Below are 18,320 nucleotides of genomic sequence, written 5' to 3'. Positions count from 1 at the left end.
ACCAACTTTTTGAAACAATTTATCCAGTTTATTTCGATCGATCAACGACTTTTTCTCTGTTCCTCATGTACCAGAATTAGAAAAACAAAAAAAGGGAACTTTTTCTGTAAGAAATCAAATTTATAATTACCTTTTAATTCAGACATTGGTGCTTCGAACACAGCGCAGCTTACTTTCTGGTCCTCAGTTGGTGGCACAAGGAACTTATCAGTTGACAGCATTCTTTTTAACCAAATTTTTTCCTAATAATAAAAAATCGGATATTTTAAACATAATATTTCTATACATAGGTACATATTTCAATTATATTGTTGTATCATTTATTAATAAAATATTAACTATATAATATCACATACTACACTATAGTCCTATGATTTTACCCACAAAAATGTAATCATTTCACTTTTTATATTTATCCATCTCCATGTTCAAACAATTGTAATAATAAAAAATTGAACTCTAGAAAATGTTTGATATTCCAGGTAATTAATAGAAATTAACAAAAAAACACAGTAAGTCACTCACACAGTTGGGGGAAAGTATATTGCAAAAGCATTACTTCCTCCAATTTTAGCAATGCAACGAGTCTACTCAAAATTAAAATTATTTTTGAAGTTTTTTTTTGGTCCAAAATCAAGGAAATCATTCTGCTGTTTGGTAGGTTTCGAGTGTAGGTATGCAATACACCTAGTTTTTGAGTAGGTTATCTATAGATTCTGTCCAAGTTAAGAAACTTAGTCGGTGGCGATCAGTTTTCGTCAGACAGCAGTCGGTTAACACCCGTTTGTTAATTTCAGTAATACAATTAATAGTATTTTGCTTTTATCAACTTAACTTTATAAGTCAATACTCAATATTATGCAAACGCACCTAAGAGCGAAGCGAATAATAATATGATAAGACGTAAGAAGCTTAAATCAATCTAAATATTTTGAAAGCTTAATAATAGTATATAGATATTAATAATACACGTAATAGTGAAAACTGACAAGTTTCAATTACCTATTTGTAAAGATCCAACATAGTCGTTAGAGGAGAACCGATTTTTTTTTCGTTCGAATATCCTATTTCTTAAACGTTTTAACTTCAAATGTCTTTTAAGAAAAAATATTCATGGATCTACCAATATATTTTCGATATTTTTAAAATGTTTTTAGAAAAAATTAAGAACCTTAAAACTTTGTAGCCTTACCTATTAAAAAACAAATTAATTTAAGTTTTTGACTACAAAATAATTTTAACATTTTGAATTGTTGAGACATTTAGTTAAAATTAGAACATTAAACGCTTATGACAAAAATGTTGCTGGAATGTTTTTTTGATATTTGTATCTTCTATTAAGACAACTTCATCAGGAATTTTAAATTTTCAAGCTTTTAAAAAAAAGTGAGCCGTCGCAGGACGCCTGGCAGGTGTGAAACATCGAAATTATTTTGTATAAAAATACACATGAAAATTGAAATTTGAAAGGATGGTTTATTAAAGAACCATGGCATAATAAAAAACAAAGTATTCATATTTTTTTACTAAAAAGTATTTTTTATTTTAAAAAGCGTATTAGATGTTTTACATTACCACGCTAATACCGGTATCACCCTCCGCATTTGATGTCTTACATCAACAAAACAAAAAAATGTTCAAGGTGTATAAATGGATAAAAAAATCCTAAATATTTTAATCATTATAAAATCATGTATTTGTATCTAGAATGTGGAAGTATAATAATTTATAAATAATTGTGAAAATTTTAAGTACCTAGGTATTACCTAACTGGAAGAATCTAGCCATTTATTTCCATTTTATTCGTGAATTTGATAAGCCATAAGTGATATAATTAATAAGTAATAACTAATAAATTACGTGGCTTAATAATATTATTAATCTTATTATTTTAATCTTATGGTTGAAAAATAAAAAAAATAGTTAAATCAATGAAAGATCTGAAGGCTTATATGTCGGCAGTAATCATTACGCGGTAAGTGCGCTGTTTTGATCGACACTCGTAGATATTATGTGTAGAATAATGTAATTTCTACAGATATCATACATTACATAATCAATGGCCATTGGAATAATCATCATATTCATTGTTAATATTATTATATAACTTTTAGTATTGCGTCCAACGGGTTTAACAATTTTTTTTAACTGTATATTTAGTTAGCCAGATAACAGATAAGAACCTGCACCAGTAAGTATATTAAACAACTTATAACCTAGAAAAACTTATACAAAAATAATTAAAATAATAATACAATATTATATCATATAATTAGTAATCACTAGGTAGCAATTTTTTAAATACTACAAAATGTTTAATGTACCTAAGAAAATTAATTTCCCAAAAATAAATGATATAAACTTAATATTATTGGGTACTGTGTTTAATTGAAAAATTAATAATAAAATTTTATGATTGATGATGAAGATAATGTCTTAATTATGGCCGGATTGAGTTTACTACATTTCTTGGGTTTCGTAGGCCCCTCCGATCTGCGTTAAAAACTTGGGTTTTAATGGTGCATAGAATGTATTGTAGTGGATTTTTACTGTATTTTATTTTAATATAGTAAACTGTACCTAAAGTGCTAGAATTTTGATTAGTTGTGGAGAACCCAAAACCGGTTGATTAAAGATTAAATCGAAAAAGATCAAATGTAGTGAATATATTAAGTAATATATAATGTAGGTATATAATATATAGTAATATGAGCATAGGAAACGTATAAACCATCCTTTCATTACTAATGTTGTTAGGCGGTGTTGCAACGGAATTTTACCTATCTTGTACGACTATACGTAGGTATATCATCTCTCTTATTACAGAAATATAAACGAGATTTTTCGTACATTTCTTAGAAAGATAAAAACTTCTATGGAACTAAATAAATACAACCAGATAGAAAAATATTTCCATTATTTAACGAGCAGCATAAAGAACATTTTCATAAAATTCTTACAAAAACAAAAATCTAGAAAGCAATATTTTATATTTAAATATTAGGTTACTATGGCCCCTGATACATAGGCTGCATTCCTCTCAGCGCAAGATAGTGGTAATAAACATGAAGGATACCAAACATCCGCCAGTGCAAAACAATATGGTCCGATCGAATTTATCGCATTCGCTAGAATGCGCTCCGGACTTAAGTGATTACATTTTATATGTACTGCAGCCTAGCACATTTATTTGTTTTTTTTCGTTGTTATCTACAATTTACATGGTAAGACTTATAAATAATTTTAATAAAATATTTTTTAAGACGAGTTTTTCCTCGATCGAATAAACGTATTTTCAAGAAACTTCTAGAATGAGAGATATCATGAAAAAATATCAATTTTACAGATAATAGTATGATATTCAATATTCTTCTATTTAAGTGTAAGTGTTTTCACGACTCACAACTCAAAAGTATAATTTACCAATCATGAAGTCTTAACATACCTACGTATTGTGTAAATGTAAATATTAATATTAAACGCCCAAAAAAGACAAAATATTTTTATATGACATAAAATTGTCTGGATTATAGAAACGTACTAGACTCCAGAATATTCAATTACAAATATTTTATAAAAGCTAAAATGTTTACAGTTATTCGTATTTTTATTACAACAAAAAAACAAAATCACTTTTGTCAAAAACTGGTTTTGCATAAATTTTCTTTTTAATTCTCCGGTTATAACAAAAAGTAAATAAGTACTAATTTTCACTTTTGACCACCCATTCTATCAAAAAGAATCAATTTGTCATTTGATATCCCTAACCGTCCTCAAAGTTGAAGAATTTGAAGCACGAGTATTGCTCCTAAAGCCAAATGGTATTAACAGTCACAACAAAATACAAAAATTACACACAAACTGTAAATGAGTCTCTTTGCTCAGAATCTAAAAAAAAATATAATTCTTAAAAGAGATACTAGAGATTGAATATACCTGTTGAAACTCAACATTCTCAAAAGTCAAAACAAACCTCAGAATTAACTGAAAACCTTCATTCATATAAGATTATAAAACATATTAAGTTCATAAACCGACATAAAATATACTGATATGCGTGTAAACTGAGAACTAATTAAGTATTTCTGTACTTTACTTTAAAACCTAGTAAATATCAATAATATATATATATGTTAATCTACAACGCGTACTGCGATGTATGATACATATTTTAAATACCTATATAGACAATATTATAATAATAACAACTAAATTTGTAAACTTTCACAGAAATTACTGCAAATCCTTACTGACCCCTTCGTGAACAAAAAAAGAGATTAATCATTATACTAATTTATGCAAAATGTACAGTTACTATAAATGAAAATAACGGATAGATATCCTAGTGTTAAAAATATTAAAAATTAACAAAAAATAATATGACTAAGAAAGTCAAAATATTTAAATCGCCCATCAATAACTTTGATTTGAACTATCTACCTATTGAAATATAGTTTTCAACATCCACACGGCTACATGGATACTCATCAACAATAAACATTAAGTAAGGAAAAATTCAAATTTTAAGATACAGAAGACATTAAAATTCAAGGAAAATATATGAACTACAATTATTATTCGAGACAGGTAAAATCTTTGTATGACTCTTACAAGGACCTCAAGGTACATTTAAAATATACTAATACAGTAGTACGCACACTTCCGGTTACATGGGACATTAATTATTTTTTACATAGTTACCTTCTATTATAGTTTGGTCTCAAACGAGAACATAACTAATCTTTTAAATATGTATCAAATTGAAATGCGTAAGATTTCACAAATGTGAAATAGTATATTTATATAAACATAATGTGGGTACATAGTTTGTGACGAATAATTCATTTAACTTTAAATATACTTAAGTACTAACAGAAATTAATTATACAAAAAAAAAAAATTCAATTTATACTATAAAATAATTAAGGAAAATGTACAAATTAACTTTTTTTTATGTGAACAAAAATAGGTACACAAAAGCTCTGGTAATATTATAAATAGTCTTCAATAGGCCTACTGAATGTAAGTACTTACCATATTGAAACAGTGGGCACTTTGGCAGAATAGGTGTTTGATGAAAACTGGTAGAAATACAAATAAATGTTATACTCAATAAATCAAATATAATGTAGGTTGAAGGTATAATATTGAAACGATGATTTTATAAAATAAAGATAAGATTTAATGCGTGCTCCCTAATACATACTTTGTAAAAGTTAGAAGTTAATAATTATTAGGTTTAGCGGTTTCCAATGACTGAACTAGTGTCACTGCTTTCCCACTGACCCGTTACTAGTTTCCCTGTTACCTTATCCAGTGTGGCCTATCAGTACATTAGTGGGTACTTGGGTGGAACACAAAAATTGTTATCTTGTAACACTTAACTGAAACCGTTTCAAACAGCACGCGCGCCAGCTCCGTGCCGAGTGCAAAACACTTGTGGTGTTTTTCAAGATGGAACACAGAAAAGCCAAATACCTAGTTCAAACACATTCTGATAGGTAAACTCACCAATGGCGTTCAGTGCACACCAAGTGCAAATAATTGAAAAGTGCTATTGGTATAAATTATAGTGGCATATTTAAAAAAATCACGGAGGAGAGAGGGGTGTCAGATAACTTTTCCAACACAGTGCCATGGGTGGACTTCTCACCCATCACAGGTGTTACTAGGTGGCGGGCAGAGGGTAAGGATAAGTTAATTAGTATTTTCATAACACCCTCAAATTTAATATATAATATTGGATAATGAGTTACGAAAAAGGATTTCTTGAATGACGCAATACATCGATTAAGAATGCAGCAAGACTTTTCTCTATAATCTAGCTTTTCTCAATACCGATAGAAATCTTGTCAATTTGTTAAACGGCAAATTTTAATTTGTTGATTAATATATACAGGGTGTTTCGCAGAGCACGCTGCTCACCCCTTTTTTCTTCAATAATGCAGTTATTCAAAATATGATTTTTAAAATTTTTAAACATGCTTATAGACCATATTTTTATTTTAAACCTCGCCTAGTATAATAAGTTATAGGTAATTATACATATTAATTTAATATTTATAAATGTTAATGTACATTCACATTAATTATAAGCCACTTATTTGCAAACTTAATAGATAGGTAGTAACTTAAGAGGCGAATGTATGCACACATTTATACAGAAAAAACTTTCTATTCACAATTTACTATAGAAAACTAAATTGATAAAAAAAGTAATCACCATGTTTAAAATTCGAATACTTATAAACTGACCAACGAAAATTATAAGTGTTGAAAAATGTTTATACCATTCATCGTATAATTAATAATGATCATGATATAAAAAGGTACAAAACCGTTTAACAATTACTAACTTCTTTTTAAAATCGATTTCATCAAAATCTGTTTCTACGTGAAAATTCTCGTTTTCTGTTAATTAGATTTTGGTTTTTCCTATTTTTTTTTTAAAGCACTAGGAATTTTTTTTTTATTTGTTACCCTCCAAAATATCAATTTTATCCAACTTGTTACACAAAAAATCACCCTCGAGAGAAAATTAAAGCAGTTTTACTGCTTAGTTGCTCCAAAAGGTGGAGTCAGACACAAAACAAAATAAATATAACACATAATTGTAAAATAATAAATGGCTCGCTCAGTCGCTCCACTCAGAATCAAAAATATAATTTTATTTTAGACGTGTTGTTGATTTAATTTTGATTTAAATATCCAGAATGTTTAAATAATGCAAAGCTCATGTATTTTACAATGTGCAGTAAAGTCATGCAATTTACCTTATATGTATAAATTAAGAATTGTTGTACTAATTGCAACTATTGGTCGTTTTCATACATAAATTGCAAATGATGTTTAATATAGGATTATATTTAATCTCTCGTAGATTAGTTTCATCCTCATAAGTAGGCAATAATGATTAGCTGCAGTGATTTCTGTGCAAGTTAATACATTTAGTAGTTAAGTTCATCTGTAGTTTATCTTACTTATATTTTATACTAGCAGACCCGATGCACTTTGTTGCCCGTTAAAAATGCCAACTCTATAAGGTTCAATCTTTGTTCAATTAGTTAGGTATTTAATACTCGGTGTAATGAAGTATAAAACATAAAAATGGTCATTGACCAATGACCATTTAGAATCTTAAAATATTTATGCAAGCACCACTTGAAAGTTTAAATGCTTTCTCAGTGCACATTTATTTATTTATTTTCTGATACGAAGGTACTGTGAAAATTGCAAGCCTCATTGTTTAGGCTTTATTATACGTTTACCAGCCAGTGAGTTAGTCAGGACAGGTTTGATCATAATTTTTATGATATTATACCCATCCCGCCCAGAGTTGTCCGCGAGACTGACTTGTGATTATGCGAGCAATATATTATCTTATCTGCGGTGGATTTCGAACCCTGCGAGGTAAGTGTATAATTTCTAACTCTAAAATTTCAAGGTTATAGATACAAGTTTGTTGTTTTTCCTTGATCAATCTACGGCGGATTGCATACAATGTGTCATCCAGTGGGTTTTGATAAAGCTGCAGCAAGGACAGCTTAGCCACCAAAACTTGTAGTAGCCCCCCCATAAAAAAAATACATTATTCAATTGTTTCTTAAAACTTTTGAAATTTAACTGTACCTAATTCTTATTTTCTTTTTTGTAATTAAACTATTTAATTTTTGTTTAAAGTTTATAACTATTTTATGTTTCCTGTGATAATTATGGTAAATACCTTTAGCTTTATGCCTGTTTTTGTTTTTTAAGAAAACGATTTATGTCGGTATATATTGGTGTGATTATTATACGTAATTGTACATTATGTATATGCATTTAACTATATTATATAGACAGTAAATTGATATTATTATTGTGAAAAATGAAACATGAGCACATACCTAACTATTTTTTTCTTTAGATATGTTTGATTAAATATATATTTAGGTGCTGTGTCAAACTGGCAACATAGCCCTTGTTGAGCCACTGTATAGCTACCTATATAATCTGACTTGGCCCGGGAAATAACGATCAATTATTACAAAATACGGCGTTATTTTAGTGTATCTCGGCTTAGGTGTAATCCAGTTCAGATTGTAATACACCAGGATGTAATACGCCAGAAACCTTAGTGGGAATCACCAACTTTCTAAAGCTTCATTGTGATCGGACATACATTCATTTGCTTATTGACAGATACATAGATTTTAATATAGCTGTCCCCTGAGCACTTCGTTGCCCGTAAAAAATGCCACCACTTAAATAATTCAAACTCTAGGGCTGGGTTTATTTTTGTAGGTTAGATTTTTAACACAGTAATTTTGATTGTTTTGACCAATTATAAAATACAGGTCTAAAATTATATTCGATCAAAATGGCCATTTCATTTTCCGTAACCAAAAGCAACCCTATAATAAACAAAAATATATTATTTGTTTGTGAGTTAAATATCAAAAATATCAAATCCCCGTATTCTTTTTATTTTGCATAAGGATTTATAATTGTTTTTAAATAAAATACAGCCCATGTTACTTTTACAATATTTATAGGAGAAAGAATTTTAATAATCTTTTAAACAGTCTTTGAGTTTATCCATTACGAACAAGCAAACAATTTTATCTCCTTATAATAATAATATAGTTTTATATTTATATCACAACACTCTTATACTGGTTACCTAGTTATATTATTGATATATACAGTGTTTTAAAGTATTTACATACATTATAAAATTAGTTCTTACACATTTAGTATTTAATTATAATGTGAATTTCGTTGAAATTCTATTTATATGAATGAGTTAAGAATTATATAAATGACATTTACGTATCATTCTCGAAATATGGACGTTAAAGCGTTCTTTCCAAATACTAAACAATTGATTACAATTTATGCTCAATGTTAGTATGTTCAATGTTGGTATCTAAATATTGGTAATTTATGTAGGTAGATACAATACACTATAGGTTTATGTTGTGTGGTAGTAAATCAAGAAGAATATATAATTTTTTAATTTATTGTACTGATTGATTAGTACCTATTAGTTCATCCAAACACGAACACATCTTTCGACTGGAATACTAAATTAATCAACGAGAACGTGTGTATTGATTAATGTATAATAATAAAATATTATGTCAATAGAACTTAATTGACAATAAGGTCATAAACCAATAAATTACGCTTGCACCATAAAATTATTTAAACATTAAATTTTAAATTAGAAAACCATAAATCATCACTTTTATAAAATATTAACTAGCTAGGTATATAGTATAATTTAAGATTTATTTAATTAATTATTATTTCAATTATTTTTTAAACAAATGTAGGTACTTATAATTACATTAAGGCAGTATTATGGTAATTTTCTGGTTGGTTATGCATCATAAATTATTAAAACGTACCTACCCATGAATAATTATTTTTGATAGTTATTATGAGCATGATATGGGTAGAACTTACAGCTATACAATTTCAAATAAATTTTAATAATTCGTTTTTGGTGATCACGAGCTCATTAATTAGACTTCGACAACTTGGCCGTTATCACTACACCATATGTATTACTGTATTAGTGTTCTAAAAATATTAGAGATATTAACATGATAAGCTTGAGTAATAAGAAATACAATTGATAGAATAGATTAGAGTAAAGTATTGCATATTATTTACAATAAGAATAAATATTTCTATACCGTTTACATTGTTTTCTATTATTTATCATTATCAAGTACCTATTTTGGTTTGTTTAAAGAACTGAATGGTATTACTTTTGTTCTCCTCATTCGGGTCTAAACACTCTTGACTTTATATTGCGTTTTGTTTTAAATTCATTATTACATTAAAAATACATTAGAAATTCCACAACACATTATTTTACACGATATTATACAATAATTTAGCAGTTATTAAATAATTAAAATAAAATATTAACTTGAGTAAGTTAAATTAATTCAATCGTAGTCTACTTTCCGTATAACGGAACTATATATGAATGTATATAATACAATTAGACGCGAAAATAAAATTTGCTGAATAAGAAATACTAAATATATATATATACGATTTCTCCCTCCTTCAAAAACACCACTGCGCAATTATTTCCTGTTGAGACTTCTACCAAGTACTTCACCTTAATTGAGATATTATAATATTTTTTTTATCTTCTCTCTTTTATGACACAAAGTGATAGTAAACAATATATTATACACAATAATATTAACAACAATAGGAACCAAATAGTTAATTTTGGATAGTCATTAATCAAGAAAAGAAAAATATATACGTATAAGTCGAGTACTTTGTATCGTTTGGAATTTCATAAAGATCAGAAATATTAAGTTTTAGATTCTGCAGAGCGAAGTGGACATTTAAAATAATGTGTACGTGCCATTAGGTTTTTGAGCAGAAACTTTGCTTTATTGTTCATTCCAATACCCGAGTACCTACTTATCTTCACTATTAATATTCGGGGAAAAAACTAAAAATCTCCTCATTTTCTATAAGTTTTTCTTACAACAGTTATAAAATAATTTAAAATACAATAATATGGTCAAATAAATTGAAACAAACTTTCTAATTCATCCATCTCCTTTCCTCAATACCGTTTTATTCGTATACCTAAACAAATCATTAACTATCATCATTGAATTCATAATTAGCACATAGGTAAATTACTTGAAGTGGTCCGCAGCGTCACGTACAGTGACGTGGTGACAACTGTACCCCATCACTCGTAACCTATTAGGTAGGTACCTATAAAATATAGATATACGGCTGATCATGTTACTTTGTTTTATATTTAAATTCAATCGAGATGTATTATAACATACACATTGCACTTTATGATGTTATAAAAGTGGAGAGGATTAAATAGAAACAATTATTTTAATATAACCTCATCCGCTATTTTTATTGCAAAAAACGTTTCTTAACTAATTAAAAGTATTTTTTGTAGGACTTACTTGAAAACTTTAAATAACCGGTAATGAATTTTCAATTTTTATATACTATATTATTTGAGAAAACCGATAGTAAGACAACAACCAACAAAGATCTGCAGGTACAAGTATACAACTAATGTAATCATGTACACAAAATAAATATGCTTACTATGCAATACTGTATATTCGTCTATTATAGGTCAAAGGATACATTAATCAATACCACTCAACACTGTTTTAAGACCTTTGTACTTATAATTAATAACAAAAAACTAATGAAAATATAGACACATATGAGTAGCATAAATAATCATTAAAGTCATCATTATTATAAGCTATATAATATATTATAATCACAATTAATAAAAAATATCTACATAATTATATACTTATCATTGCAGACCCTGAACAGAAGAAAGAAGCTATTGGTTTCAATAAGTAGTAGTATATATCACTATATTCGTTAAGTTTATATGTTATAAGTTAAAATATTTTATAAAGTTTCGACATTTTAATATAGCACTTGTACTGCCCGATATTGAAACATCATAGTATATGTACTATGTTGTATGTAGATATTTTTCCGGGAAAAGCGCAATAGACAAACAATTAACAAATACCTATAAATGAATAGCAAAACATTGTATTAAACACTGCACCATCTTTATAATAATTAATAACTTACTATTCGAATTGTGAATAGTAATAGTAGCAGGTATAGCCAAATAGGTAGGCAATAGGTATACGAAATGTATACGTCATACATTAACTTATTGTTTGTCTTCGTAAAATATACTTATATGAAAATAAGAATATTTTTTTCTATTGTTATTCGTATACTAGTCAAGGATTTCAATTGAAAAACAAATACACGTGATTTGACCTTTATTCCTCAGAATAGTATTATTATTATCATTGTTATCCACTTGACAATCAAAACTGTACAGGAATTATTTAATATATAATGTGCAATATTTATTGAAGACAATATTATATATTTTATATTAACAGATTAATTATATGAGTGCATCAGTTTCACAATTTGAGATTCACGAGCATAACATACATTTGGAAAAATATGAATAATAATAAATACTTCTACTATAGACTATGTAATATTCTTTTATATAGGAATATAGGACATAGGTAGGTACTTATTCTAATAGACTAGAAATATAACGAGCAAATAATATATACAATTTAATAATTTCTTTATCTTTTTTTACCTAATCAAACGTTTGTTCGTTTACTTTTTCTCATAAATGATAATATATTTCAATATACCAATCAGATTTCTGTGAGTCATTTTAATAATTTCATGATTTTTTTTCCACAACCGAAGTCGGATTATTTAGATAGTGCCTAATTACAAATAATTAACATGCTCATTTACCAAAATAATTTTTAAAAATGTTCTCTACCTACCTAACTGAAACGATGTTAAGTTGTATATAGATTCATAAAATATAAATTTAGTGTCATTTAATTATACATAACTTATATAACTCATTAGATATTAAGCTATATCAGATATTGAATGCCTTAAATCGACGAGTGTATTCAGATTGTAGAAGAAGAAAAAAGAAGACTTGACAACATTTTTATTTTCTATAATGGTAGCATTATTTTTATTTTTTTATACATATTTAACAATTTTAAATAAAAACTCAAAAGTTCAAAAATAACTTTAAGAATATTATAATTTAAATATATTTCGTAACAATTATATATGTATTTATATTTTAGCAATACAAAGATATGTCTATTAAAGCCCTAAGGGCATATGCTACAGTGATATAATATAATACTGTCTATTAAACATTTAAGGATATTTTGTAGGAGAAACACGTATTTATAGGTACATTATATTCTGGTATTAGCTGTTTGTTCTAGAAGTTGGTTTATTAGACCATTTCAAAGAAATTTGTATGATTTTTAATTTGTGTTAATATTTTTCAATCACATATTTATCTACAGGTATAATACAAACATTGAATTTAAAATTTAAAATTTATTATTTACATCTTTCCTTTAGGACTTTTCTTCATAATCTTTTAATTTAAGATTATTTTTAATATTTCTACCAACATTTACACAAAAAAATGTTAAATAGGTACATCGTTAATATCTTTTTTTATTTGAAATCATGATACCATTTGTATTAACTACCTTGTTAATTGTTATTGTTTTATTACTTGTTTTACCTATCCCATATCCATTTTGATTTTATATCTTTATTTGCTTTTTATAATCTTAGCATAATAATGAAGTATTTTAGCTTTTTTTTGATTAGAACATTCATTATATTTTTTGTATATACTGTATTTAACTCTAAAATCCATATCAAAAGGTCTTTCACGTAAACTAGTTGCCATATTTTCTCTTTGTTTAATGGAAATAATTATTCCATGTGTTATCCATTCCTTGAGTTTTATTATTATTATTTTTTTTTTTGTTTTAAAATTGTTGGTTGATCAATTTGTACTCGAATTTTTAAGTTCAGAAATTTTTTTTTTGAATAAATCATAAGACTTATCAACATCTACTTATAGGATCTATAATCTATATCATCACAATATTCAGTTTGAATGAGCATGTTTAAGTGATTATAATCAATTTAATACGTTTATAGTTTTATTGATTCTGGTGATATCAAAGTATTCTTACAAGCGCTAATATTTCCGTCTTGATTGTGATATACCATTGAAGTCTGTAAAGTAGTTACCTACTATAGTTATCCTTTATATTACATTTAACAATGTATGGTTCAATTATACACGTATTAATATTTTTAATAAAAATGTAAGCCATACATGATTTAGCATTGTTAAATAAACGAGTATAATCATTAATCAGGTTATAAAATCACACCGTGGTATGTTATTAAGGCAGTCTGTAATTTGAAGGGAATTACCTAATAATAATAACGGTTAGGTACATCCTATTTTTATTATTTTGTTAGTATAATTAAGTAGGTATTCAAAAAATATCAATAGTAGTCCGTAGACATTTAAAACATTCCACTATTACTTAAATATTATCATTTTATATACATTATGATATTTTCCAAAACAATTGGAAGTGACTTTTTATTCTTTTTAATTTTGAACGTTCCTGCCCCCCTCCTATTTTAAGTACAAACTAGATCCATTTTTCTACCAAAAAACACCCTCAATATTGAAGATTGAAGTAAAATAATATTTCTGTTGTAAAGTATCTTTACAGAAATAAACTCATTGTACAACCAATACAAAATCGGCTCAGGATAAAAAAAAATTATTAAACATGAATTATCAATTATTATTATATAAGCCAAGTTATACCATACCTACCTGAGTTTATTAGGTAAGGAGGTACATAGGTTTCATTTTATAACTGTCACTAGAATACCAGATTTAGTTTTTCTAATCTTATTTCATTGCACCATTTTTTGTAAAATATTACGATCACCAATACCCACAATTTTTTAACAACTGGCAATTGATAATAATTAAAATATAATAAGGTTAAAAAAACAATTTCAGCTCTTATCAACTATATTCAAATTAAATAATACAGTTTAATCTAGTTGGTATATAATTTGTTTTATTTATCATTCCCAGAATTAGTAATTATTACACACTTGCAATCTATGGTAGTGCATAAATAAGCATTTTCAAACTGGTTTTACATAAGTAATTTATCCATATAAGTAGGCACTAAGTACTATAATATTATAATAGCATATAGGACATAAGTACACCACTACACATTTATATACAGTGTAACACTGTATCTTTATCATCGACCATACTAACTTTTTTTTATCTTGATATTCATATTAATTAACTATTAGGCCACTCCAGGACGTATACGAATGAGGTCCATACATTCGAACCACTCAACATTTTTTCAACATTTTATCGAAGTTATACAAACGTCTATAATTATTTTTGAGAAATATAATTTCAGTCATACATTTGTTCTTTATATTTCTAACCAAATGTCAAAACCATAATTCACTAAAACTACAATTTGGTGCATCTCACCCCTTCCACTGAAAAAATATCTAGATACGGTCTTGTGTACACTGATAATAATTATACAATCAACGTGACTAAAGACGACTACTCACAAAATACGACTATAGACACTAACCTTTTTTACAAGTTATAATGTTTTATAATAATAGGTACCTAAGCATATAAATTGAAATCTGCTCCCTCAAAGAATTAATATATCCATTATGCTCACCCATGCACATATAAATTTGAATTTTTAATTCCAACCTTTGATTTTTTAATTCTTAATCTTGTTTTAAACACAAAAACATTTGTTAGAAAACTTAAGTTGACTTAACTCTCAGAAAAAATTCTATGACTGAAAAGGGTTCAAAGACCTACCCGTAACAACAAGAAAAATCTCATTTTGGATCTTTTTATATAACTTAATTTATTATGTTTGTATTACTATTTTTATTAAGTACCTACCTATGTATTATTGTTATATTATCTGAGTAACAGAAATCATGATTTTTCAAAGAAAGAATAATCGAAAGATACTATTATAGTTAAAAACTAGTTGCAGAAAACGACTTCATATTAATTATAAACATAGCCAATAGCCATATAGATAGTATTTCCTTCGATTCATTTCCCATTTGAGTTGAACCAACTACTGTTGTATATTCTTTTGGCACAAGAAATTAAACTTTAAAATTAAATGTAAAGATTTTGGGTTTAAAAAAAATGTTTATTACTTTAATCTTTATAGGAAACAAATCGGATAACACGATAACAATGATCAGATAGGTACATCGCAATGAGCGTTAAATAATCAATTAGTTACCACCAACTACCAACATAATATTGATCTAAATTTAAATTCAAGTATATGCTTGAAGTACTTATAAGTACTTATACTCACTTGATTATGACCGCCGTCTGGGTCGACCCAATCAACGCGGTGTTCTTCCTCTTTGGACGCCAACGCTGTGTGGGTCATCTGCACTGATCCAAGAATTTCAACAGTCTGCCCGCAAAAACGACCGCACTCTCGATTGTTAACGGTAACTGCAGCCAAAATAATATTATATTATGTTTTGCTCTATTGAATTGTTTTCATTTGTCGTCGTCGGGTTGTACGCGTGAATAATAAATAATAATGTTTTAGATATTTCGTTGTGTGCGGACCTGCCTGGCGTCATAGGTAAATATAAAACATCACCTATATTTATACCACGAGCAACAGGTGTTTCGTTTCTACATGTGCGAATAACACTGCGGCAAACGTGACATAAACACTTACCTAAGTGATATTATAATGATAATTTTCTACGCCGGGTAGGTATAAACTGCGGGTATGATGGTTACAACGATCGGTGCAACGTTGCACTTTTATTTGAATACACGATATATCGCAATGGCTGCACTAGGTAATATTATATTATATTATATTATATGAGACGCGTTAAAGCGCTAATCGTTAGACAAGTTGTGTAACATATGAAATAGTTAACAATATTACCCGCGATAGGCTTTAGCGTGTATCATATACGGTATAATACTATTCGTCGTCGAATTACTTGTTGCCGGCGACGAGTCGGACAGTGGTCTGATCTGTCGCGCCACACGCGTACACGATTTTCGTTACAATACAGTGAACGGATTGTGTGCCGTGTTGGGGGCCGCCGCCGCCGCCGTCGCGCCGCCGGGTCGTCTCGTCCAACGGGTGGTACTCGCCGGGGCGTTGGCGAGGGTTTCGATAGGATCTGTGGTGGGGCTGAGGGGAGGTGGCGAGGAGGAAGGCGCATAGGATCCTCGGGACGACGATGAACCGCTTGACGTCTACTATACATGATTACTGCTGCAGCGTGTATATACCGTCAACCGTGAGAAGCGGTCGTGGTAACTTGGCACCGACATTATAAATATAATAATATATACTGTTATAATGTGGCGCGTTTTTATATTCCTACTCGTATCGTTTTTAGTCGGGCGAGACGCGCGCAAGCGTTCAGTATGGACGCGTCTGGTGATGAAAAATTAGTAATAACTACGATAACAATCTTCTTGGAGAATAATCAGTGATATTGTTTTATCCGCAAACAGCTTTTTAAGAGTCTCGTAGACCTATTTAATGACACAAAGACAAAGGTTATACGTAGGTATTAGATTATTAATGCACTTAATTATTATAAGACAATTCTTGTTTATGAACAGTAATATATGATTCTTTGTGTGCTCGAAAATGACCCACATAAATTCTAGGCTTCAACATTGAATATATAAAATAATTAAAAATTCCTCCACGAGGAAAAAACTTTGTTTACTTTAGACGTGTGAATATTCAGCCATCTCAAAATATCAATATCTATACGACGGAATGTCGTGTTATTGTCGTTCCTAGAGCTAAACTAAACAGCTCGACGGCCGACATAAATGTACCTATCTAGAGGAAGCACATATTTAGTTATCCGTTATCTGAAGAATTCATTCAACTCAGTTGAATAATACAATAAATACACACTATAATATAATATTTTTTACTCGCGGCCAGTGATAGACTGGCTATAGGAAAGGCTTGGACGTATGGTAGTTTATTATAATTTGTAGCACACAGCGGCCTGTTCAATATATATATAGAGAGAGACTGATAAACTTTGAAAATATTAGTTGTAATAGTTATGAGTTATGACTATTATTTCATCGAGATAAATAATAGCGTGGGGTGCATTAAACTTGCCTCCCATTTCGTCCCAATAGTGCCTAGTCATGGGTACCACTTGTTGTACCGACGCATAATATAACATACGTATACGGAACACGCGATAAACGATTCGAATTTAGATTTCGTTCGCTCTGTATATACACCACAATTAAGAGCTGGGTTGTTTATTTTTTATTTTTTTTTTATCTTCTTTGGAACGCGGCCAAAATAATGTAATGCATACGATTTGACAACGCACCGTTCGTTCGGTCACTCGGCCGACCGAGTCGAAAAGAACATTATTATTATATTATATGAAACTACAAACGTGAAACGACCAGCGATAATAAATAATAATAATGTGTGAGCTCGTTGAACTCGTCGTCGCTGCTGGTCACCGCCGCGACCGTTTACATTCGATTAGACTAAACAGATATTTAACTAAACATATATGTTTTTAATCATGAAGTAGGTAAATAATTGTTAATCTAATTTCCGAGTGCCAGTTTTATTAATTTATTTATTTTTGCCATTTAAAAAACCGACTTTATATAGGCCATATGGGTAGGAATACTATGTGCGTATGTAAATATTACATAGCTCCAAGTAATTTTGTCCTTGCATCTGCTAACCATAGCCAGACAAATTATGCCCTGATAATCAGTTATGTTCTTGTAAAAAGATTAGGAAATTGTGAAATTC

The 18,320-nt window shown here is 28.6% G+C and overlaps 1 protein-coding gene across 5 annotated transcripts in view; it reads right to left on the bottom strand.

Moving 5' to 3' along the window:
- Window positions 1-16,543, bottom strand: part of LOC111027311 (aquaporin-like) — a 39,762-nt gene extending 23,219 nt beyond the window's left edge. The window contains exons 1-3 of one of the 5 annotated variants that reach the window (XM_022305649.1): window positions 16,218-16,543; window positions 15,837-15,982; window positions 131-242 (exon numbers count right to left, since the gene is read on the bottom strand). In XM_022305649.1, coding sequence (XP_022161341.1) covers window positions 131-242; window positions 15,837-15,914 — 190 coding nt within the window. In that variant the 5' untranslated portion in view covers window positions 15,915-15,982; window positions 16,218-16,543. Of the gene's footprint in view, window positions 1-130; window positions 243-5,034; window positions 5,053-9,758; window positions 9,789-10,952; window positions 11,070-15,836; window positions 16,181-16,217 lie in introns of those variants that run through there. The other 4 variants (XM_022305650.1, XM_022305655.1, XM_022305651.1 and 1 more) reach the window with 4 other exon arrangements.
- Window positions 16,544-18,320: the final 1,777 nt, after the last annotated feature.

Source organism: Myzus persicae, unplaced genomic scaffold (genome assembly GCF_001856785.1).
Source record: "Myzus persicae strain clone G006 unplaced genomic scaffold, MPER_G0061.0, whole genome shotgun sequence".
NCBI lineage: Eukaryota > Metazoa > Arthropoda > Insecta > Hemiptera > Aphididae > Myzus > Myzus persicae.
This window is presented reverse-complemented; position numbering and strand designations above follow the sequence as displayed.